Here is a 24,475-nt window from a genome sequence, read left to right as displayed (position 1 = left end):
TCCGTGACTTGTGGACGAGTGATGTGAAATCTTTCATCACCGACACAAGCTCACGTGTCCTTTTTTTAGTGAAAACCTGTACCATCACACTTTGTATTAGATGGAGAAAATACTGGGTAACACTTTATAATAACCATCAATAATAGGAAAAATATACATAATTAATATTTACTTAATAGTTATTTGACTGTTAAACAATGAAATGCTGTATGCTCCTCCTCACCTCCACTGATGTAGACAGGGGTGTGTGTCTTCACCTCCTTTTTTTTCTAAAATCAACAATCAGCTCCTGGATTTTGCTGACGGTGTGCAGTGGATTGCACACACCTCTCATTGTTGTTTGTAATGTGGCTGACAATGGTGGTGTCGTCCCTATACTTGGGAGTGCAGTCATGGGTGTACAGTGAGAAGAGGAGGGTGGACAGGAGGACGTGTGACCGCCAGTCCGAACTGTCTGGGGTCTGTTTTTGAGGAAGTTCATCATTCAGTTGCAATTTGATTACGGCCATCCAAATAATGTTTGTAGATGGACTACACAGTATTTATTAACTATTTACAAAACAAAACATCAGTTGCAACTTTACAAACAAACAATTGCTTTATAAATAGTTAATGAAGCATTTTTGTTTGTTGACAGTGATATAACTATTGACTAATGTTTAATATACTATAAATGTATTCATTATGCTTATTATAAAGTGTTGCCAAATACTGTTAATAGTGAAAGTGTTAAAGTGTTAAAGAGATGTAGGAGGGAAATTTTTAGATAAGTGTACATGTCATAAGCACACTTGCCTTATTTTACATATTTACTGTATTTATGTTATCTATCTATCTATCTATCTATCTATCTATCTAATATATACTATATTATGTTGTTTATTTATTGATTTATTTATTTAAAATGAGTCAGACAACATCATCATTTCACTAAGCACTGTTTCTTACAGTTTGAGCAGTAATACGGATTATAAGGGTCCATCTTTGCAGTATATCCTGAAGTAACTCAACTTAACTCAGAGGGGTAAAGTAAATCAATATTTGCAGTCATTTTGCAGGGTTAATCAAGAATGCGAGATACCTGGCTGTCAAACAGCTAAATAACTATGTACCACTCAACAGTGACAATCACAGGATTCACTATACTACATTGAATTTGTATCAGTGTTTCATTTAAGTGTGAACTGAACATGTATGACACATCTTTTCCAGTTCTGTGTAGTGTGCCATCACTGATGTGGGTGGTGCACCTTGTTTGTTCGTGTGTGTGTGTGTTTGTGTGTGTGTGTGTGTGTGTGTGTGTGTGTGTGTGTGTGTGTGTGTGTGTGTGTGTGTGCGTGTGTGTGTGTGTGTGTGTGAGTGTGTAATAGAAAGAGAGGGAGAGAGAAAGAGTGAGTGAGAGTTTGGTGTGTATAATCCAAATATGAATGTTATGTAGTTATCTATTGTAAGACTGCATTGCCTGATCTTTTCTGCTGTCTTTTGTTACTGTTTGTTATATAAAAATAAACTGACATTCACCTTTTGTATGTCTGTATTTTGTGTATTTATTATGGATCAGAATGAAAATTATTACTTATTCTTCTGCATCTTCTTCTTTTCATTATTATCATTATTATTATTATTATTATTAGTAGTAGTAGTAGTATACTGAGCATGGTTATAGTATGGACAACAACCACACTTTTAGTATTGTATTCCTATAAACTGTGATGGGTTGTAACTAGACATGTTAATCAAATCATTTGGTCTAAGTCTCGAACTAGTCCCAAGTCATTTGCTCTCAGGCACATCAAGTCACAGGTTGTGTCAAGTCAAGCCCTGTCAAGTCACCGAAAGATACTGAAGATATGAACACAGACAAGTTGAGTCATTATGCCTGTCATCGGGTTAACTCAAGTCATGAGTCCTATTGTGAAGTGAAGTTGCAAGTCATCAAAACAATGACTAAGTCCAAGTTTCAATGTTAATGTCAACTTAATCAGTGTAGACATTGGCACATTTGCCCCTGAGAAGTGTTCAAACTTTGCAAACTTATATGAAGTAATACAGAAATAGGTCAATTAAAAAAAGTTTCTTTTCTTTTCTTTTCTTTTCTTTTCTTGAACACACATTCCAGGACACAAGATGGCGCTAGAGGACCAAAACGCAGCAGCAAAGCTACTGCAACTGGCAATCGCGTTTCCACACTGTCCCTTCACGGCTTCCGTATTGTTAGGGCTGCCTGTCAGCATGGAGCTGAGTAGTACGAACTTAATGTAGATCTGGACATACCTACACGATTATCCAAGTAATGTATGTCCACCATGACTTGATATTATAACCTTACCAGCTGTCTAGTAGTTATTTCCTCGACAGAATACCCTTTTGCGTACTAACAGTGACGTGTGTTGAGATGTGTTGAAGCAAACGGTCGAGGTGACATTGTCAAACCGTCGTTGGCTTTATTTACGTTGCAATGTTGGCGACTTTGACGAGAGTTAAAAGCCCTCGCTGGCTTTCTCCAGACATATTTTTGGGATACACGCTAGGACAAGAGGTGAGAAGAAACGAGTTGAGTTCGTTCAGTCCCAGTTGTTCTTCAGTACCGGCAGCCTGGAGGCGGAAAGTCACCGGTGGTGGTGTCAGAGGTGTCGGCACCTCCTGTGTGCTGTGTGCCAAAGTCCGAGGAAACACCAAGAAGACGGAGCTGTCCGAGAAGAAGCTGGTGTGTGTCAATACAAACTACACCTGCATCCATTAGTGCCAAACTCTGTATATTTGATTCAGTTCACAAGTCTGCAAATACAGTCTTCAGTCCAAAAAGAGAGGAGTTAATCTATTGTATGTTACTGTCCTTATATCCCATGCTTTGGAGACATATTCAGAAAATGAAAAAAGATTATCAAAGAGGTATTCAACAATATTTGTCATAAATAGTGATGTAAATAAAAATAAATATTCTTGGTTTGGCCCATAGACCAAGCACTTTGTAGACCACCGCAATGTGAAGCTGGTGGCAGGGTCAGGAGGTAAAGGGGCCTGCAGCTTTCACAGTGAGCCCCGAAAGGAGTGGGGTGGACCGGATGGAGGGAATGGAGGTGATGGAGGAAGCATTATTATAAAAGGTAAGTTGGGTTTCTGTTTGGTTCAAGAAATGTATACTGACTCTAGTCTGTTTGCCATATATATCCTGCAATAGCCATTAACATAAATTATGTTAAAATTGAGGACTGCCCACCCTACTAGCTGGAACATAGTTAGACTTTGTAAAAAATCTGAAATAATTTGGCAGGTTTTGACCAAGAATTTGTTTTAAGAAGGTGTCATGTCAACACGGTCTTCGACAGAGCTCGATTCTGCTGCATCACGCCAAACGGCTTCTACATCCTTTATTTTTGCATGCTTTCAGCTGACCGGTTTGTCAAATCGTTGGCGCAAATATATCCAGTTTACAATGGAGAAGATGGCCAATCAGGAGGCAGCAAGAACTGTTATGGCAGGAATGGCGGCCCAAAATATATTTCTGTGAGTCCATGCATTACATTTCATGTAATCTATTTTTACTTTGGTCCTGTTTTCATCACCAACCTACTACCTAACCTTTCCTTTTTTTTCTCTTAAAGGTACCATTGGGCACTGTGGTGAAGGAACAGGGAAAGGCAGTTGTGGACCTTTCTGAGCATGGCCAGGAGTACATGGCTGTTTTTGGAGGGGCAGGTGGGAAGGGGAATAGATTTTATCTGTCCAATGAGAACCGGGCTCCGATGATGGCAACCCCAGGAATGCAGGGCCAGGAGAGGGTCCTTCAGCTGGAGCTCCGCACCATGGCCCATGCTGGACTGGTGAGAAGAAGCTGCTTATGTTTGAAAATAGCATTGGTGTATCGCTTTTCAACACCACAGATGTAACAGTTATCTTTATGCCATCAGGTGGGGTTTCCTAATGCCGGGAAATCATCTTTGTTGAGAGCCATCTCCAATGCCAGACCTGCTGTGGCTGCTTACCCCTTCACAACACTGAACCCACATGTGGGAATTGTCAACTACAGGGATCACGAGCAAGTGGCAGGTAGTTGATTTTGAGCAAACCAATAATATATTATGGAATTTTTATTATTGTTTAACAACATTATAATAAAGTTTTGATACGACCTTGCTCTGGATAATTTTCCACTTTTATCCTTGTGACTGTAGTTGCTGACATCCCAGGCATCATTCGAGGAGCCCATCTAAATCGAGGCCTGGGCATCTCTTTTTTGCGTCACATAGAGCGCTGTCGTTTCCTTCTCTTTGTTCTGGACCTGTCGACTCCGGAGCCCTGGACCCAGCTCCAGCACTTGCGCTATGAATTAGACCAGTATGAGCCTGGTCTCTCCAAGCGGCCTCAGGCCATCATAGCCAACAAAATGGACCTACCTGAGGCCCAGGAGAAGCTGGGGACTCTAAAGGGCCTCGTTACGCATCGGGTCATTCCCGTGTCAGCTCTCACGGGACAGAATACAGAGGAACTCATTCTTCACCTCAGAGAGCTGTATGATGGCTACCTCCAAGGAGAAGACAATGGGGAAAGGAAACCCACAAGGTGGTAGCAACATTGCCTCTTGCTGTACTTTCTATTATGTCTTTTTATACTAGCAGATAGTGAATGTGTTTAAATTTCTTAATAAATATATAAATGAAACAAAATCCAATGTTTATCTCATTTTAGTGACTTGCAGCATATTGCTAAATACACAGAAATATTTTTTGGATTTATTGAAACCTTTATTTTAACTTATAACAGCTTTATGATGCTTAACATGTTCAGCTTTGGATGATGGTGACATTACATTTTGGAATAGACAGTAGATTTACACTTGTACGTGTTAGGATTAACAAATGCCTGTCTTTAGTCAATTTATTAAGACAAATCATTAAAATTCAGTTAATTAAAGTACATTTCGGTGCATAAAGAGATTAAGGATTATTTTGAGAAAAGGTCTGGACATTGAAATTCACTGGGGAAACCCCACAGCATGATAAGGATCAGGGCTATAGGTTGGCAATGAGAGTAAACAATTCCTTAATGAACCAGCAGAGGGCATGTGTCATTTTCAATTAAGACGTTTAGTAAATAAAGCTCTGTAGAGTCCAAATAATGACATTGGTGAGGTTTGATGTCCCTTATCCAATCAGTGCCTGTAGAGTAATTCAGCTAATCTTGCTTATTAAAGTAATAGGAGAAAACTGAACATTGAAATGAATGCAGTAAGTTGGTAGATACGCAAATCAGAAGCAAACTGTTATGATTGTGCATTTGCTGTCAATCCAGAGGGTCGAGGGAGATGTTTCCTTCAAGGCTGAATAACAACAGGAGTAAGGTGAGTCAAAACTGCTGTCTGACCTCTTGTCACTGTTGTGTCTGCAGCAGGTTTTGGATATTTAATAGGTACTGCTTCTGCTCAAACTAACAAAAGAATGATAGAATAGTCAGTGTTGTACTGCTTTCTGATTAGACTGGTTAAACTAATATTAAACAGCTATCAGAAGAAATGGTTCATACATTTTGGATACACATCAGATAAATAGATGTATAAATGGCTTGAACTGCTGTACCTTTATGCTGAAGAGGTTAAAGCTTGAGTGGAAAGCCACTGTTGTGAACTGCTGCTGTCACATACTGTTTTTTCTATTGCTTTACATGACTGATCAGTGATCAGCTTCACTGATATTGTGACAAGTGCTGTGCTTTGTGCTTTCACATGAAACTGCATTGGGATGCAATTAATACTAAAGCGAGCTGCTCTTGCATCAAGTTTAGTTTGATTTTTGGAGTGTGGCTTATGATTATGAAATATCCCTCCCTGACTTCACAGCTCAGAACGTGAGAGGAATGGACAAAAAGAGTGAGAAATGGGCCAGAATCCTGTGGGACAACTTTTGTCAGCACCGTTGTTTGGAAAAAAAGTATGGATGGACTGTCATATGGCAGAGATGTTTGTGTACTTATTAGTATAATTATGTCTTTAGCTTCAGTATGACGTTACTTCAGGGTAACATTATAATTCTCTGTTGGTAAGCTAACAGTTAGCCCAGTCACCAGAATAAAATGTTGGCAGTTGCCATTTTAGCAAGCCACTAACACATTGACATTTGTAACATTTGTCATACATACCATATTGAAAATTTCACAGTGTGTCTTATCATGTTAACATTAGCTACATGTTTATGACATGACTTTGAGGGGATGGTGGTGGAGTCACAGCTAGGTGTGGGGGCTGCCCTGCATTTGAACATTGGTAAGTGTGAAACCACTGGATATTTAAGGAGACCTCGGGACAATTTCCAACCTTGTTTGTGGTGACAAAAAAACTATTTTAATCCAAAACATGATCTTTTCCTAACCCTAACCAATTGGTTTTTGTGCCTAAACATCAGCAGACCTGAAGCACAGGGTTGTCACAACATAAAATTGAGACCTGAACTTATAGAAGCATTATGTCGCAGCATAAAGAAATGCATAGATTCAACAAATCCATACTTTGCTAACATTTATTGTGGCAGTTGTGTTGAAGTTACTACTAGTGAATGAATTATTCCAACTGATATAATATATTTTTTGTTTACAGTAGCATACATATTTGTTGTCTGGGATATCATAACCTGCAGGTTGCCGAGAGGTCAGCTGCTCTCTGTTTGGAAGGATGCTCCCCTCTCTCTGCACCTCGCAGCTCCAGACCAGAGGTCAGTGAGAGCATATCCCTCTTTTCTGGTAGTTAGTAGCATGGACCAGTGCCATATACCACAACATTTGTATAGTCTAAGCTAGTCTGCAACCGCCATGGAAGGAAACACAACTCAGCAGGAAAACGCAAACAACACACAGCACTAACGTCAGTCAAAACAAGACCCCAAACAAACCCTGAAGCATCTGATCACGACTACATGACTGATTCCTCTTTAAACAGACTCAACTTGAGTTCAAAATGATCCCATTTCCATGATCCATTTTGAGCATTTCTCAGGATGGGGATCCCAGGAGGAACATTGTGCTCTGAAGTCTGAAGCAAAATACACTGGAGAGAATATTCGCTCATCCCAAAGTGTCCTTGAGGAGAAGAAAGCTCCAGGTGGGAGATCTGTAGCTGTGCCTGTTAATTAGTGATATAGCATTTTTCATATCAAACGAAGCAGTAGAATATAACCACCTGCCATACACTAAAAGTCATGTTTAATTATTATAATTGTCCTGACTTCACAAATAGATGCTTTCTCATTTTTCAGCTTTGTTTGTTCAGTTAGCAGTTGTCATATTTTCCACCTCCACCACAGTCTCCAGGGTGATCTCTGTGCAGCAGTCCTACATGGAGCGGAGGGGTTTATGCCATCTTTGTGCGTCACTGGCCTGATGAGGTAGAGCTCACACACTCAAATCTGACTTCTTCCCTTTGAATATCCTCACCCAAATGTCAGCACAGCCTCTGATCTCATCTGTTACGTGCTTGCTGCTTTCTGTCACTCATCTTTTAATGTCATCACTGTGTGTGATCAAAATGGTCTGCTGTTAGCTGTTATATGCTAATCAATGCCTGGGCTCTTGTCTTTTATTTCATTTATTTATTTATTTATTTATTTTTCTTACAGCTTCCTTGTCCAGTTGTGATGAAGACAATTTGGGACTTTCCTCGTAAAGGCTTCCAGGTAGAACAGCAGCTCCAGCCCAGTGTCCTGTCTGCGTACCTCTGGATCCTCCTGGCTGGCTGCAGCCCCAAGTAAACCACACATACTGTATTTACTGGAGCAAAGATTGCAGTGATTTATCACATCATTGAGACCCCTACACTATTACATTTTTTTTTGCTTCCAGTGTTGGTGCAGCTATAACTAAATGAGGTTTGGATATCATTCAGAGAGGCCCACACCATGAGAGAAACATCCAAACATTTTAGTTATTAGAAACACAGTACATAAGGAATTCCATATTGTTTTTGTGACCCAGGACAGTTCATATATACCAATCTTTCCACGATAATTTTGAAACAATTAATTACCCTTCATAATAATAATAATAATTTTAGCTATGTTTGCAGCCATGAGCATGAATTTAAACCTAAATCAGGTTCAAGAAATTACTCAAAAAATAGGTGAGCAACATATTCACTGTGAATACCTCGTTTTTCCAGATTGGTGAATTCATAAGGTCACTCCTAGTTAGAGCACCTTAATTATATATATATATATATATATATATATATATATATATATATATATATATATATATATATATATATATATATATATATATTAATATCTGTATTTAACATATTAAAATGTAAATATATATAGATATATGTTTATGAGAAGGCATATCTTCATGTCTACAGTAAATGGCTTTGGATATATGCACTTTTAGAAAGTTTACGAAGTAACAAAATCACTTCTGATTCGTGCAGCTTCTAATCATTATATATTTTATATGCCAACCATTTAATGTTAGTGAAATAAACACGTCTTCCTCTGAATCTTTAGTTATGCGGAAAATTGTTTGTTATGTTTTTTATGTCATAAACGTGTGGCGATGTACTCACACAGAGACTCATGCATGACGCACACACCCAAACCCACACCTAAAACAACAACACAAAACCAGTTTGTCAAGCTGTTTGCAGTTCACTGGAACTGCTGTGAAGTTGTGATGCTGGAACAGTAATTATCAAGCTTCCATGGAAGTGCTTTATTGACACAATGACACACCCCTGTATATCTGACATTTACACATTTTTTTGCCCCCTAAAAAACATTAACAGCATTTCTAATGGACTCAGTGAGTAAATGACAAGCTTAACTATATTTTAGAAAAGGCTAAAAAACTTTTTTTTTTTAATTTTATAAATACACCACATTGACCCTTTAAGTGCTTTATATAAAGTTTTGACTTAACTCAACCGTTCCCACAATACCCGGTCTTCATTATAAGTGCTGTGTTACAAGATTCCATCTTCTCATACCATGACTCTGCCACACTACACACCCTTCTATGTAATCATGCATTAACCCTCACCCTTGATTTGTATCGTCTTTTTTAAGTCTCTACAGCTGCTGAACACTGAACTGTCTGTCATGTCATGGAATACAGTTTCAACACAGTGATCACATTAATTATTGACATGGACTTCTGCAGGAAATCAGAGGCCAAAGCAATTTTTCCACTGAGGTTGCCTGATGAGATGTGTGTCTTTCTCTTACTCTCTGTGCTTTTATTACTCTTTGTGCCTTCTAGACAATGCGGTCCCTGTTAGGGCACCTTTGAACATACAGATTTTTATTCATGGCTTCTGATGAGCCCTGTGTGTTCAAAGTCAGACGCAGTTAGTCTAAAAGTATCGCAATAGAGATGCCCAAGATATTCCCAGTTTAGTCCAGTTATATACCATTTACCAGAGCCATTTAATTCTGTCTAGTGATTAAAGATCAGTGGCCAATTCCTTATCCACCATCACCATTGCTTGTATGAAATAAGAAAGCCTAAACGTCCAAAAATAATCTTAGTCAAGAAAGGTAGTGCTGTTGCATACAATAGAAAATATACAAAATGAAAAACATACCAAAACGTAAACACTCGTCAAACCCAAATAGATGTAACATATGTGCATACATCACAAAGTAGACAATCTGATGGTTTGTGTAACATGACCAATGATCAGTGGTAATGTGTGCCTGGTGTTAACGAAGAACTTTCACAGACAAAAATTTGTTTTTCTTGCCAATCGTTGACAGACACAGCATCTACAGAAGAGAAACAAACCCTTTCAGTGTTGCTCAAAGGTGGAATGACTAGGTGTGAGTCACCAGAAAGATAATGCGAATCATCCAATTGATAGATGTGTGATAGAGTGTTCATGGTAGAGTTTTGGCTTTCCATTTGGAGCTGAGTCGCTGTCTCAAGGTTCTCTGTCACGTAGGAGGTTTTTGCACTGTAGGCAGTGCTTTCACATGGCATGCAGATTGAGGCCAGAGTTCTGAACTTGAAATCCAACTTCTGGTCCCAGTCGGCTTCAAAGGTGAAGTCAGACATGGAGATGGCATCAAGCTGAGTTCTGGTCTCTGTGTCTTCCTCATCAGCATACACATGAGGATCATAATCACCCAGCTCCTCTTCGAGTGTCTGAAGATTGAGCATCTTCTACATTATACAGAGGGGAAAAAAGAAAATGAGAAGTTTTTAATTTTTTTTTTTAAAGAAAGAAACAAACTTACTCTAGCTTGGTAGGGTTGATTAAATTCTGTCATTACCGTATATAGTGCTTGGGACAGAAATTCACGGTGGACACCGATTTCATATTCTGTAGTATATTTCATGGCTTTCATCTGGGAAATTAAGAAGCAGTTAGTTGTATGTTTTTTAGTTATTCAGTAAATAACATCAGAAGTCTACTATAACATTTCATAGTTAAAGCTGCTACAAGGAGCAAGTGAAAGAAAGATGCAATGTATTTTTGACACAATTTTTCTTTCTTAAACAATGCTGTTGCATGGAGATGAGGGTCTGTATCTATTTGTAGCTATGTAAGATTAATAAATGTAATATGACCATTTGGAAACAAAGTTTTACTTATCCAACCCGAATAAGTTGGAATCCTACCCAACGGCAGGCATAAGAATAACTATAATAACTATGCAGAAATAGCCAGTCTTCTTGCTGATGGTCTTGCATGTAGGCCATATGGAGGCATCATTGTTAAATTGAGGCAGTTTGATAACCAGTTGAAAGTTCCTTGTAGTATGTTTTAACACAATGGATATAAAAACATTAGATAATGAAAAATTAAACAGGAAAAGGGCTCATAGTAGTGTAGATTGTAGTACCTTGCGCATAAATGAGTTTCTGCTCTGATTTGTTCTTATGGTTGATGATGTACCTGTTGACTAGAAATTCAAACATTTCAGTGGTTAATATGGTACCAAAACGGCAGCTTTCTTCAAATTTCTCAGTATTACTCAGATTTAATAGTAATAATAAAAATAATTATAACAACAACAACAACAATAATGATAATAGTAATATCAGTACCCAGCGCAACCCATCCCGTCGTGAGAAATGTTGTCCCCCGAAGCCCAGGTACTGGTCTTGTGATCTCAGATTTACAGTTTGTTGCTGAGGAAAGCAAATATAATTAATGTCATACCATGACAAACCACCTACTTATAAAATAATTTTCATTAGTGTCCATTTGTTAGAATAAGGCTGGCAATTTATTCCATATTTTTCTGGTTGTCAACAAAGGAAAACACCAAAGCCAAGAGTGTGTTAGTCTGTCTTTTTGACTTTCCTAGCCCAATCTGTAAATTAAGCCCAGGCTCACGTATTCTGAATGAAAATATAAATAAAAAATGTTTCAAATCTTTCATGAATATGTGCTGTCATTTTGAAAAATCCAAAGGTTCACTAGAACAGCAGGGTACTGTAGCAAACATACATGAACAGTAGTAAACAGTAAATCATTTATTTAAGACTAATTTCAGTTGGGGTTTGGTGTGCTGTGAGTATTCACCAGCAAGGTGCCCGTGTGCATTGTAGTGGCAGAGCATGCTTCTCAGTGCAGTGTTGAATATTAGATATGAACAATGGAGTTCTATGGCAAAGGGGGATAAGCTATATCAGGCTGTGGATACAGTACACAGACAGTACTTGTTAGTAGGATCAGCAGGGTGCAATTTTTGACAAAATAAATATATAACCCATACCCATTTCCGATTGTCCCTTTGCCTTTGGTCAGTTAGAGACACGTTGAGATCTGAATTGGCTGATTCCAACATCGCAGTGTTGCCAATGTTCTGCAAAAAAAAGGCATTTTTAAGTCAAGTCATGATCACATGTAATGAACTGGGGAAAAAAAGGTATTTTATAATGCCAAAATGACTGTATATTTTTCAGCACTTACAATCACTTGAACTGGAGGTATTTTTTGGATTGGTTCCTGACCTTTTACTTCGTACACTGGCTTAATAAACACCTGTGGAAAATTTGAATGCAGAATCAGTCTTTACAGCACCAAGTCACAATTATTTTAGTGTGTACAATACTACAGCTGTAGGATTTAGGAAAGCAAAATGACATTGCTTATGGCAATTACTAAAATAGATAAATAAATATATATATATATATATACATATGTATATATATTTTTATGTCAATAAGCCCTAGCACATCTAATTTTACACTTTAAATTCAACTTGGAGAAAATTAAAAACAACAACATAATCATTTAAAGATGCAAATCATAGATTTTTGTGTACAAGTCTTGGGCTAGGTTTAGATTAAGGTTAGGATGAGGGGTTACGTCTCCAAGAAATGAATGTTAGTCAGTGGAGTGATGGAAATAAAACTGTGTTTGTCTTTGTATTAGCCTATAGTAATTATCAAATACAGGCAATTTTGTAATAAAAGTATTTACTGAGCAGTCAGTTCCTGGTATTTCAGTGTTGCACTCCATTATATGTTGATTTGAACCATCTGGTTCCTCTGGAAATATTGGTATCTCTCGCTGACAGGACACCAGAAAAGCCAAAAGCAGCAGACCTTAGATAGAAAGACCACAGAAGATGATCAAATCATACATTGTGTCGTTAATGGGGCTATTTATCTTTTTAAGGAAGGCTCATGATGAAAATATGAAACTATTGTTATTTTATCTTTATTTTATACGCTCAACATAAAAGATAATGTATATCTGTGAAAATTGAAGGGGAAAAAAATGTGATATTGTGCACAATGATCAAAGTGTGTTGGGAATATATCTTACCTGCAAGCAGTAGTAAACCAAAAAAAGCAATCCCAATCGCGCCTCCTCCCACAGTCGACCCAGAAGCTTTGCGGATGCTACAATCTGGCATTGCTTGGTTTAAACACTGACACACAGTAACTGTCAAGTTGTGGACAGTGGCCTTGTGCTGAAGGTCAGATACTTCGAGCATCAACTGAAATATCCCTGAATGAACTGTGCTCTCTTTCACCAGGTTGACTGAGTACACTGTAAATCCAAAACAAATTGTCATATCATGAAAAATAATTGTGACATATAAGCCAGAGTGAGAGGTTGATTTCATAGCAGTAACATTTAGAGCCTGACCTTGACTACTTCCACGAGGTTCAAGCTTCCACTTGCCCTCATTCTCTCCAAGGAGTCTGAACCTGAAAGGTCCACCGTAGGGCTCGTCATCCAAGTCAAAGGCAGTGATGTTGGTTCTAAAGGCTCCATCCAATTGGCACATGTCAACTTTACTTACATTCACGGTTGGAGAATTGTCATTCTCATCGATAACATTGATGTTGAGGGTTGCAGTACCTGTCATTTGAGGTTTGCCTGGGGACCAAGAACACATGTTGTACAGTATCAGTAACGTGATTAATAAAATGTGATTAATAGTATGCACAGAATGTATAAACAGCTCCAGGTCATACCATCGTCAATAGCAAGTATTGTGACATTATACATGTTGTTTTTCACAAATTTTGACTCTCGGTCCAAGGACCCTTTTGTGGTTATTTTTCCTGTTGCAGGGTCCAGTTTGACCCAACCCGCTGGATCGTATCCTATTCGGTATCTGAAAGACACACATATGTGCAGTGTTAGACATTTTCAAATTATCTATCGACATACTAACATAAGATGTTGTAGTCCTGTAAGATGGACATGTAGCTAGCATCTTCATGACTTACATAAATTTATTTGCGCTGGCAATGTCAGGGTCTTTAGCTGTGAATGTCTCCAGATAGTGTCCTGCTCCAACATTCTCCCTCAGTGTAACTGTTTTTGGAGATTTGTCGAAGAATGGAGCCTCATTGACATCCTCCACAGCCACTGTCACCAGGCGGCTGGACAGAGTTAGCATCCCTGTCCCAGTCACACCACCATCTCCACCGGCTGTAGCAACTGCAACACCACCAGCACCATCTCCACCGGCTGTAGTAACTGCAACACCACCAGCACCAGCTGCACCAGTTGTGACTACTTTCCACAAACCAGTAGAGCTGCGACTCTCCACTTTGCATAAGTGGAAGGGGATTTTGTTCTCTACAGTAATTGTCACATTCTTCAGAGAACCGTCTTCATAGTCCAGAGACTGTCAAAGAAGTTAAGACCAAATGTTGGTTTGAAATCCATGCTTTAATGCAACTTCACATCATACTTCACATAGCGTTTTATGATCTATTAAGTTCCTAACACAATGGTAGTGTGAGAAAGAGAAAGATGTATTCATCACAGCCATGGGCCTTTCTCTGTTGGAAATAAAAACATGATGCTTCAGGAGCTTATTTTAGGAGACCTCTTACAAAGGGGTAGACCCAGGCACTTGCTCCCTGGCATATTTGGATGAAAATGAGTAGTGACTGATAACATCATCAGTCATTACTCATTTTCATGATCTACATGCAGCTAGGATAGATACTGCCACTCCTTAACCCAGTACACACATAAGTTCAAATCATTATTTTTTATTAAACAACCAAACATAACATTCAGGGGTATGTGTGATTGTCAACACTTTCGGTTGGCAGCTGGCCAAACCAAAGTGTTGGCGTCTGACTTTGATTGGTGTTTTCAAACGGCAAGCGATAAATCATGCATAAAATATGGCTTCGACACCAGAGTAGTGCCAGAATGCACAAAGCTACTGATACGTGTGCCAAACACACCCAGCAAAATTCTCCACCCAATGCTACTAAGTTCAGTCTTCGGGCAAAAATCCCAAACTGATGGAAATGCCCCAAAACTCTTAAACGCCAAATGCAAATTGCAAGGAGTAGCAGAGCAGCATAGTTTTGAGAATTTGTCTATTTATATTGTTGCCGCCAGTGTAGCTTTCCCTCACTATTTTAGGGTTAAGTTTAGGAAATTAATAGACTAGTACAAATAACAAGTTTGAGAGCAATTTTTTTTCTGTTAAACTGGTTTATGAAAATGATATCTGCACCGAGGTTCTAAGAGCTTGTGGTGGTGAAATATATATATATATATGCATGTGTGTGTTATCACAAAATAATTATTGGACTGTAGCTTGAAAAAACATGTATGTTCGGTCACAAACAAAATACCTTTTCCACATACAGTAGCCCCTCGTTTGTCTCAGGATCAGTTGTGATTTTGAAGTTGTTGTCTGTGTCTCCATGGATTTGAAATTTCGCTCTCCAGGCGTCAGTACCCTTGGTGTCTTCGTCTGAAACTTGCAGACGTGAAACAAGAACATTTTTCTCTCCTTCTTTCACTCTCCCAGGACCCTGAGATAAAAAAAAAAGAAAATTAAATAGACTGTTATATTATAGACAATGACTGCCATTGCCTTCCTCAAGATAATTGAAAGAAGTAATTGCTCACATTTTGTCCTGTGATCACAGGGAGGTGGTTATTGCCATCTTCTATGTTGATTATGACGGTGCAGGAGCTGGAGAGCTGTGTCTTTTCTCCACGGTCTTTGGCCTCCACTATAATCGTGTATTGCGCTGCCCTCTGATTGGTTATAAGAATAGTCGTTTTGAATCAAACATATTTAATTTTGGCATATTATATTATTTAGGTATAAGGAGATTGAAATTCCAAGAACAACAATTTATTTTAAATTTATGCTATCAAGCAATCCTTCAGTCTTCTCACCTCATGGTCCAGACACCCTTTGAATGAAATGGTTCCTGTTTCAGTATCCTTGATGTGTTCTAAGGTGAACTCCAGATCATGTGGTTCAGGGTGGATGGAGACTATTTTTAGGTCAAACTTTCCATCCTTCTTATAGGTGTCAAGATCACTTGCCCTAATGGTAATCAGTGCAGTGCCTGTTAGTATCAGAGGAAAAGTTTTTGGTTTGCTTTTGGTCAAGGTGAGATCCACAACAATTTCATTTAATGTAAATGAAATTTCATAACAGTAGTGGTAAAGATTATATCAGGAAATTGTTAAAAATGAGTGGGTTACCTTGTTTTGTTGACTCGTGTATGGTGACATTGTACTTTTCGTGATCAAACTTGGGAGCGTTGTCATTTACGTCGATAATCTGAATCTCAATTCCCAGCTGCATGTCTATATCATGTTCTTCTGTTTTGTAGGCCTGAAACACTAGCTGTAGTGGAAAGGAAAGAATTGTGGAATATGAAACAAACACAGTACGTCTATTACGTTGCGCAACCTAGTTGACATAATGCATTCCCCGGCCCCTTACCCTAACGTAACCATCATCACACAACACAACACAGCCTAACCCCAACCCTTACTGTAAGCCATACCTAATTCTAACCTAATTTCTAAAACCATATCTTAATCCTTTAAATCTAGGTCTGTCTGAAAGTGAGCCAAAGTATTCAACACTCAAGATGTTGTCACTCCCACGGTCTAAAATTCAGGTTGATTCTCACAATTATAGCTGTAACGGCGCGCGCGCGCACACACACACACACACACACACACACACACAAACAAAACACATCCTTTATGCTTTTCAGGAGATCACAGTAATAATGTTGTTTCAGTAAATTCCTTCTTACCTTCAAAACTCGGTATTGTTCATAGTCCACTGGCTTTTTGACAATTATGTTCCCCGTATATTTGTTGATTTCTAATACGCCTATGGGTTCCTTATCAACACCTTGACCCATTATCTTGAAAATTTTCAGGTCCTTTTCGATTTTAATCTGTAGGGAGTAAATTCAGAACAGCAGCAAAATTTTGTAATGATCTTCCTTCAACTTGTCATACGTGCTATACATGCATCATGACTCTCAGTAAATACTCACTACGCCAAGGGAATATGGAAAAGGTCCTTTATAACCTTCATTAATCTTAAAGGAATCAATGATCCAGTTTCTTTTTTGTCGCTGTAAAATTTCCGAAGATGACCTGTGAACTCCCAAGCACTGCAAAAAGAAATGCATTATCTACATTGGATTAAGTACATTTGAGAATTGATTATTATTATCATTATTATTATTATTATTATTATTACTATTATTATTATTTCATCTAGGCAAGGCAAGGCAAGTTTATTTGTATAGCACAATTCAGACACAAGGCAACTCAAAGTGCTTTACAGGCGCATACAATTACAGTAAAAGCATTTTTTTTAAAAAACACCATTAAAACAAAAACATTAAAACAAGTTAAGAAATAGGAAAGTGTAGACAGGCGTAATCTGCATCTGATGCATTGGTTGTCAATATTACTGATGAATATCTAATTTGTAATTTTGAAATTGTCTTAGCTGTTAGTTTCTTGACCATCAGAATAAAACATCTTGTCATATACCTGTGCAAGTTTTCTTTTGGGTGACCAATTTTGTATTTATAACCTACCCCTTTTCTACACGATTTGCAGGTACACATCAAGTTACCTCTGTCAACTTATATAAATATCAAGGCATTAATCAAGACATTTATAGACCACTAAATAAACAAAACATAAAATCGTTTCACCCTCTCTAAATAAATGTGTTAATGTACATATTAATCACAATACAGCCTGACAGTTTTGACAAAGACAGCAACAACCCATGGGTCTTTCTCTAAATTCCACTGTACATGCAGAGAATTTACTCAATGGTGCATTGCAGCGTAAAAATGAAAACGAAATGGAATAAAAGTTCATATCATGTTTCCATCTAATTACCTCCGTCCTAGCCTCGAGCATGACCTGACATGCCCCATTCATCCAAGCAACAGAGCACTCCATATATAAAATCTCTATCACAGAATGATTCGGCTGCCACCTAACCAACAACATATTTTTAGCAACAGTGCATGCTGATAGTCAAAGCTGCCTTTGAGTACGGTGTTAGTTCTGCCTAGAATCATCCTTCAGCAGTATACAGTCTGGAGAGATCTTTCCTGTACCTGTACCTGTGCCTTTTTTTTTTTGTTACATGTACAAAAACTAAAGAATTCCCATTCTGTCATTCATTTTGTTGCAATCGATCGGATGAAACAGCAGTTTTCTTAAAAGCAATACATCATTTCAGAATCTAAGGCTAAGAAGTAATCATCATGTTAGCATTGTGCAGATGTATTATATCACTTATGTCCAGAAAGAAAAAATCTTACCAGGATCACAAAGAGACTGAAGTGTATCGCCTCCATTTTGTTTTCAGATTGTGCGTGTGAGAAGTTACTCCCTTAGATAAGAGACTCCACCTGGAATGCACCTGAATGAATGTCTTGCCAATGCCAGGTCTGGCACTAATAACCTGTGAGAGGGAGGTGTCTTAATTAATCGTTTAAATCATTCTTATAGGTTCAGCCTGGAAGTTAGGAAATCTTCATAGCAGCTGGGTGTGTACAAAGTATACAAATATATAGTGAGAATGCAGTTTCTCATGTTACTGTATGTTACCGGATTTATTGACGATGATTATCTTTATTTAGATAGGTCCTCCTGTGTGCTTTCATAGTATAAAAGCAGAAACACAAACTCTTTGATTTTAAATACAAATATCCACGTAAGGGAATAAAGCATTATGATACACTGTAAATAATTATTAAATACAGACAAAATTTATAATAAAATACATCAAGTAATGTAACGATGACATTTTTAATATTTATGTAATATGATATGAATTTCCATAAGTTTCCAGGGGAGGTTTATGGGGAAACGATTATGACGCACTGGCACTTTCATAATGCTGTTTGACCGTGACTGTTTTTTGATGGTTGATCGCCAGAATTCATCACAGCGTCTTTTTTCAGTCAGGATAAACAGGACAGAAGCAGTTACGGCAGACTCTAAATGACCCGCTCTGAACTTTGCAATTGTGAAAGTGTGTGATGAAATAACATTTCATAATGACTTGCACTCATGCTCTAAAACAAAAACACCTGCTTTTAGTATTGTGTAAAAAAAGATCCCTTGCACTGTGTTAAAACAGTCATAAGGAGCTGCAAATTAAACAAAGCAAAACTAGCACTCACCCAGTAAATTTACCCTGAAATGATGCAACCTCCGTTTCTCCCCCTCCACTTTCCAGGCAGCAGGCATGGCAAGCAAGTACGGGCAAATCCAGTCTTACTCAGCTTTTAAAGGATGCTTACTAAATTTACAAGTTGGACTAACTTAATACTTTCTCTTGTTGAGTGGAGACAGAAATGTCCATTCAAAACTGATACATTACTGAGTTAATGCAGATTTCTGTATTTTAAGTTTGACAAACTTCTTAAAAGAAGTTATCAACTGACTGAAACATGTATATGATGATACAGCCATTGTTGGATGTGTGTCTGAGGGGAACGAACAGGAATATAGGGGGGTCGTCAACGACTTTCTTAACTGGTGTGAATGCAACCACCTGCATATAAACACCAGTAAAACAAAGGAGATGGTAATCAACTTCCAGAGGAAGACACTACAGATCACACCAGTGAACATCCAGGGTTTGGACGTAGAGATGTTGGCAAAATACAAATACCTGGGTGTTCACCTTAACAATAAACTGGACTGGACTGATAACACAGATGCCCTGTACAAGAAGGGCCAAAGTCGCCTCCATCTGCTGAGGAGACTGAGGTCCTTTGGGGTTACTTCGAACATTTTATGACACTGTGGTGGCATCAGTGCTCCTTTACGCAGTGGTCTGCTGGGGAGGTAGCAGCACGGACAGGGACAGGAAGAGACTAAACAAACTGGTTAGGAGGGCCAGCTCTGTCCTGGACTGTCCACTGGACTCCATAGAGGTGGTGGGTGAGAGGAGGATGTTAGCCAAGCTGATGTCAATCATGGACAACACCTCTCACCCCCTGCACCAGACTGTGGAAGCCTTGAGCAGCTCTTTCAGCAGCAGACTCTTACACCCACTGTGTAAGAAGGAGCGCTACCGAGATCATTCATCCCCACAGCCATCAGACTGTTTAACTCAAGCACTACCTGAACAATCACTTTCCACTCACTTGTTTGTTTTTTGTAAATCTCTTGTTTTTGTTTCTATTTATTTTCTATTTAACTTTTTACTGTACTGTTGCCTCTCGAGCTGTTGTAACAAGTGAATTTCCCCGTTGTGGGATAAATAAAACTAATCTTAATCTTATACGTAATAAACTTACCTTTTTATGTATGTGTGTGTGTGTGTGTGTGTGTGTGTGTGTGTGTGTGTGTGTGTGTGTGTGTGTGTGTGTTTGTGTTTGTGTGTAGCTCATGTCTGTCAACAGTTGTTTAGAAATGTTTGCTGTTGAGACATGTCCATTGGACCCTGATAAAACTTGACTCGAGTTGCCTTTTAATAACAGGCAAGCCACACAAAATGTTCTCTGGCAGGTATCCCAACACAACTCTCCATTTTATAATTATAATAACAAAAGAGTGTATTTTCCATAGCACTTGTCAAAACCCACGTTACAAAGTGCTTTATAACAATAAAATACGCAGTAGTGTATGGATAAAGAAGCCAGCACAAGGAATAAAAGCAGAAGAAGACTAAGAACAATGGATAATAAACACCCTATATAAAAATGTAAAAACAATGGATGAATTAAAATAGAGCAGCGCAAGACACAAGCGCAACATCAAGTATAAAGTAAAGAATAAAAATAAACCTAAAAAGTAAGAGAAAGTCTTTCAATAAAAATAAGTCTTCACAAGTGATTTAGAAGAAGATACTGATATGGCCACTTCGGTCCTAATAATCTGCTTCGCTGTTGGATGCTTGCACATATTTCTCACTTCCAGTTCATCGAGTTCGTCTGATGGTGTGACTCTCTAATACAAAACAGTTTTGTCTGTGCTCACTGAGTTAAGACTGGAAATATGTAGATTAACAACAACAAAAGAGACAGTCTATAACAAAACATTCTTATACTTTCCTTACACTTTCCTTTTCTGGATGTGCTGACCTTTAAGGGGATATTTCATTCTGTTATATTCCATTACCATGTACCTCTTGAGCAAATCACAGCATAACAGCTTTAACATCGTCCTCTGGGATAAGTAATTTGTGAGAACGGCAAACAAGCTAACAGGTTTTAAACAAAACTGTGGCATAATTATGTTAGTATTATTTATCAAGATATCAGAAGTTGGCTCAATAGATACTGTAGACATTTTGCACAACAAGGACAGAATTACCACAATACAACGTACGAGACGTCTTTAACATGTGCACATAAATCTACTGACCAGAAATGTGGCTTGCATAGATTAACAAGGCTCTATTGGGAGGGTAAGAAGGTTTCCTTTACCAACCACTGAAGAACAAAGACGTTCCAGAACAGCATGATGCATAAATCATCACTCAGCTTTCGGAGGAACTCTAAGCAGAGACTTTTCCATTTGAAATGTTCAGATTGCATCATACTTAACCAGAACCTTTTTTCTTAGGAAGTAAGATAAACTGGGTGGGACACTAACTCTCTCTCGATGATACCTTGGGTTGGGCAATGTCAGACAACATCACAATGGATGATAGCGTTGTTTTTTGTGGGTGTGGGTGAGAGGTTTTATGATGTGTTTCTGTGTTTGAGGTAGCATGTCCCCACAGAGCTGCCTTAAGGCAGGAGTTGCTCACCAGCTAACCACTGTTGTCACCACCGTTTCACAATGTTTCTCTGAGAGCAACCTCCAGCTGTCTCATCAAGCCATGCTTACTTTGGCTCACAGCGCCGGCGAAGGGAGCAGGCAGCTCAACTCTTAAAACCCCTCCTAAGTCATGGTGTCATGATGTTAGAGGGCTAAGTTGTCGATGACTGTCAGCCATTGCCGATGGAAGATGGCATTGTCCATTGTAGTTTCATGGCTTTATTTATTGTACAGATGAAGAGTGACAGGAACCAGGGTGAAAGAGACGGGGGGTGAAATGCAGCAAAGGGCCACAGGTCAGACTTGAACCCCGAGCCGCTGCTGGGAGGACACAGCCTCCGTACGTGGGGCACACGCTCTACCAACCAAGCCACTGTAGCACCCCAGCCCAAGCCTCATCAAGGAAGAGAAAATCTGGCTGCTAAGTCTATGGGCGATAAAGATCAGTGCATTCCTCAGCAAGGCAAAGAGAAGAGCCTTATTGTGTTTTTTGTGAGTGGATTAAGGCTGAATCACCAGCCCTTTAAATGTCTTCTATTGTCTTGGTGTGCTGAACCCGAACTGAACTGAAGGTTTAAAAAACAGCATATTTGGTGTGTATTCTCTCTGTTTTCTGAGTGATAGGTGGGTCAAACAAGTTCAGACTGCTTTAAGATTTGCATATTATTCTCTTTGCTAGTAATCAAAAAACCGGTTCTGTTGCTCCTATCAGTCTGAAGGACATCCATTGTGACTTTCAGCAAGTATGGAAAGATATGATGATTGTCTTGGCAGCGACACAGGGAGTTATGATACACACTGGTTATGACACAGCCAGCATGTAGGTGTGTAGTCTTTATATAATCGTACAGTACCAACACTGAAGACAGCTGCTGTCATTGTTTTTAAAAACAGTGTTCAGAAATCAGCTCAAGCATGCTACACAATGCTGCAGGGGTTATCGCTGGAATTATATCCAGGGTGGCAAAACTATCAACCCAATTCAACTCTCTACCCTTATGACAGCTTTATTCCACCACTCCCTCTCTCACAACTTACAGTATTCATCTCTGCAATTCACGATATGGTGTTTGGGTTAGGCTGGTAGCGTGAAAGTGTGAAAAAATAATTCGTAAATGTAATTATAGTGGTTAAAAATGAAACATTCAAATGCCAGTAGACGTGGATCTGTGGTGCTGTGATGTTGAAATTTCATGGGAAAAACACAGTAATCTTTTCTCAATTAAAGACTAGACCTGTCTCCATGACTCAAACGATAAACAGCCAAAAATGAGGGACAGCAGCAAAACACTGGGTTCCTGAGGCTACCTCGTGTAGTCTTCTCAAACAAGGAGAAACAGGCATGGCTGCGAGCGATGGAGGCAGAAATAATAGAATAAATGCGCACGGGGAACGAACAGTTAGCCATATGTTATATACAATACCATACTATATTATAGTGTATTTAAATTAGAAACAGTACAGTCAAGTGTTTGAAAAAGCTGTACTGCATTTTGAACCAGTCACTAAGATTCAATAAAAAGCAAAGCCGTTCATTTAGTTTCTTTATATTCATGAAATTATTATACAAATGACATTTAGACGGTAATCTGCATGAGAAATCCATAAAAAAAAAAAAAAAATTATAATTATGATGATCAGCAGTGTTGGGAGGGGAGTACTCAGATTACTTTTTTGATGTAACAATAAACGTAACGTATTAGTTATGCGATTCAAGTAATTTGTCATTTTAGTGACGGTTTCAAATCAGTAATCCGTTACTGGAAGAATTTCACCGTGTTTCCCTTTTCCTTATGTTGCCACTGAAAACAAAAAAAAAGGAAAATCCCCTGTTTCTCTCCTACTTCTTGGCAGGCAGTACGCAAGGAAGTTCATTATTTTGATTTTGCAGGTAAAAGGGTGGTAAGCCAAAAGGCTGCGCAGCTACTTCCTGTCAGATACTCTCAGTTTCTGTCTACTTTCATGTACCCTGCTTCAAATAATGAACTTGTTAGTTGTTAGTTTGATATGCACCTCTGTACTGATTGATTTTATGTTTTCAAATCAAACATGACAAATTAATAACAATACTAGAGTATGCTGTTCATTGTCAGTAGAGTCAATATATTTAAAGGTAGACATGCATCCTCTGGAGAATATAAGCAGCACCATGCACAAGGAATCCCAAAGAGGTTTTAATTTTTGTTAACGCAAAAGTACTCTTAACGCAAATGCTGTAACGTAAAGGGTTACTTTTTAATGGTAGTAGTCATGTAATGTAACAAGTTACTTTAAACACTAACGCTACCCAGCACTGTTGATCAATATGACTTTGACAGACGTGATCCACATAAGCAGTTCCCATTGTACAACATTTGAGTTTGTTTTATAAAAAAGTGCATGTTGAAGACAGTGGATTGCAAAAATGCATAGAAGAAATCAGAGCAGTCACATAGTCCCCACCACTGTATCACCACATTATCAACCACAGGTTTAGTACTGTTGAACAATCATCATTTCAACCAGTCAGATTTTAAAACATCAAAACATCATATTAATACTGCTGTGACAAAACCATCCTGAAGCCTTCAAAGCACTGAGACTAGCAGCATCACTCCCAAAGTAGAAAAGTACAAAAAGAAGCAAACAAACCCGATCTATGTTGAAACATCACATTTCAAAGTCACCAGAGCATGACAGTTTGTGCAGTGCATTCATTTCATGTTCAAGCAAGCAAAATACAGCCTCTTACTACATAAACCCTTGATTTGTGGATAGATGAAATAGACAATAATATCTGGCTCTGAATATGTGAAAGCCAGAGCCAAATAATGTAGATTTGGTTCTAAAAAATATGTGATGTGTGTGTTGAAGTACAAAATCCAAACATTGTGGTTTATCTTCTTTCCAAAGATCCAGTCGGATTAGTCCATAATCACGATTTGAGACCAGGAGCTAAGTGCAACTTGGTTGATCCCAGTCCAGCGGTTCCCA

At 38.5% G+C, this 24,475-nt stretch overlaps 2 protein-coding genes across 2 annotated transcripts; one reads left to right on the top strand and one right to left on the bottom strand.

Moving 5' to 3' along the window:
• The first annotated feature begins 2,246 nt into the window (after positions 1-2,246).
• On the top strand, positions 2,247-4,667 carry mtg2 (mitochondrial ribosome-associated GTPase 2). The gene is made up of 6 exons (XM_073470290.1): positions 2,247-2,707; positions 2,960-3,107; positions 3,392-3,507; positions 3,606-3,824; positions 3,912-4,050; positions 4,176-4,667. The coding sequence occupies exons 1-6, from the start codon at positions 2,459-2,461 to the stop codon at positions 4,568-4,570; spliced, it is 1,266 nt and encodes a 421-aa protein (XP_073326391.1). The 5' UTR covers positions 2,247-2,458; the 3' UTR covers positions 4,571-4,667.
• Positions 4,668-8,522: 3,855 nt separating this feature from the next.
• On the bottom strand, positions 8,523-18,976 carry cdh26.2 (cadherin 26, tandem duplicate 2). The gene is made up of 15 exons (XM_073469717.1): positions 18,923-18,976; positions 16,744-16,863; positions 16,495-16,641; positions 15,929-16,073; positions 15,614-15,789; positions 15,338-15,469; positions 15,058-15,240; positions 13,943-14,084; positions 13,681-13,855; positions 13,423-13,565; positions 13,100-13,324; positions 12,764-12,991; positions 12,416-12,540; positions 9,954-10,143; positions 8,523-8,587 (listed from the first exon to the last, which is right to left on the bottom strand). The coding sequence occupies exons 1-15, from the start codon at positions 18,974-18,976 to the stop codon at positions 8,523-8,525; spliced, it is 2,250 nt and encodes a 749-aa protein (XP_073325818.1).
• Positions 18,977-24,475: the final 5,499 nt, after the last annotated feature.

Source organism: Pagrus major, chromosome 7, assembly GCF_040436345.1.
Source record: "Pagrus major chromosome 7, Pma_NU_1.0".
NCBI classification, from domain to species: domain Eukaryota; kingdom Metazoa; phylum Chordata; class Actinopteri; order Spariformes; family Sparidae; genus Pagrus; species Pagrus major.
This window is presented reverse-complemented; position numbering and strand designations above follow the sequence as displayed.

Bases quoted from the DNA above. Each gene is read 5' to 3' on its own strand.
- mtg2 (XM_073470290.1), top strand. From the start codon at position 2,459: ATGTTGGCGACTTTGACGAGAGTTAAAAGCCCTCGCTGGCTTTCTCCA. The intron at 2,708-2,959 runs GTGTGTGTCAAT...TTTGGCCCATAG, and splicing joins AGCTGTCCGAGAAGAAGCTG to ACCAAGCACTTTGTAGACCA. The intron at 4,051-4,175 runs GTAGTTGATTTT...TTGTGACTGTAG, and splicing joins GGATCACGAGCAAGTGGCAG to TTGCTGACATCCCAGGCATC.
- cdh26.2 (XM_073469717.1), bottom strand. From the start codon at position 18,976: ATGCCTGCTGCCTGGAAAGTGGAGGGGGAGAAACGGAGGTTGCATCAT. The intron at 13,856-13,942 runs GTGTTGCAGTTA...TGACTGGGACAG, and splicing joins TGGTGCAGCTGGTGCTGGTG to GGATGCTAACTCTGTCCAGC. The intron at 13,325-13,422 runs GTATGACCTGGA...CTTGGTCCCCAG, and splicing joins AATACTTGCTATTGACGATG to GCAAACCTCAAATGACAGGT.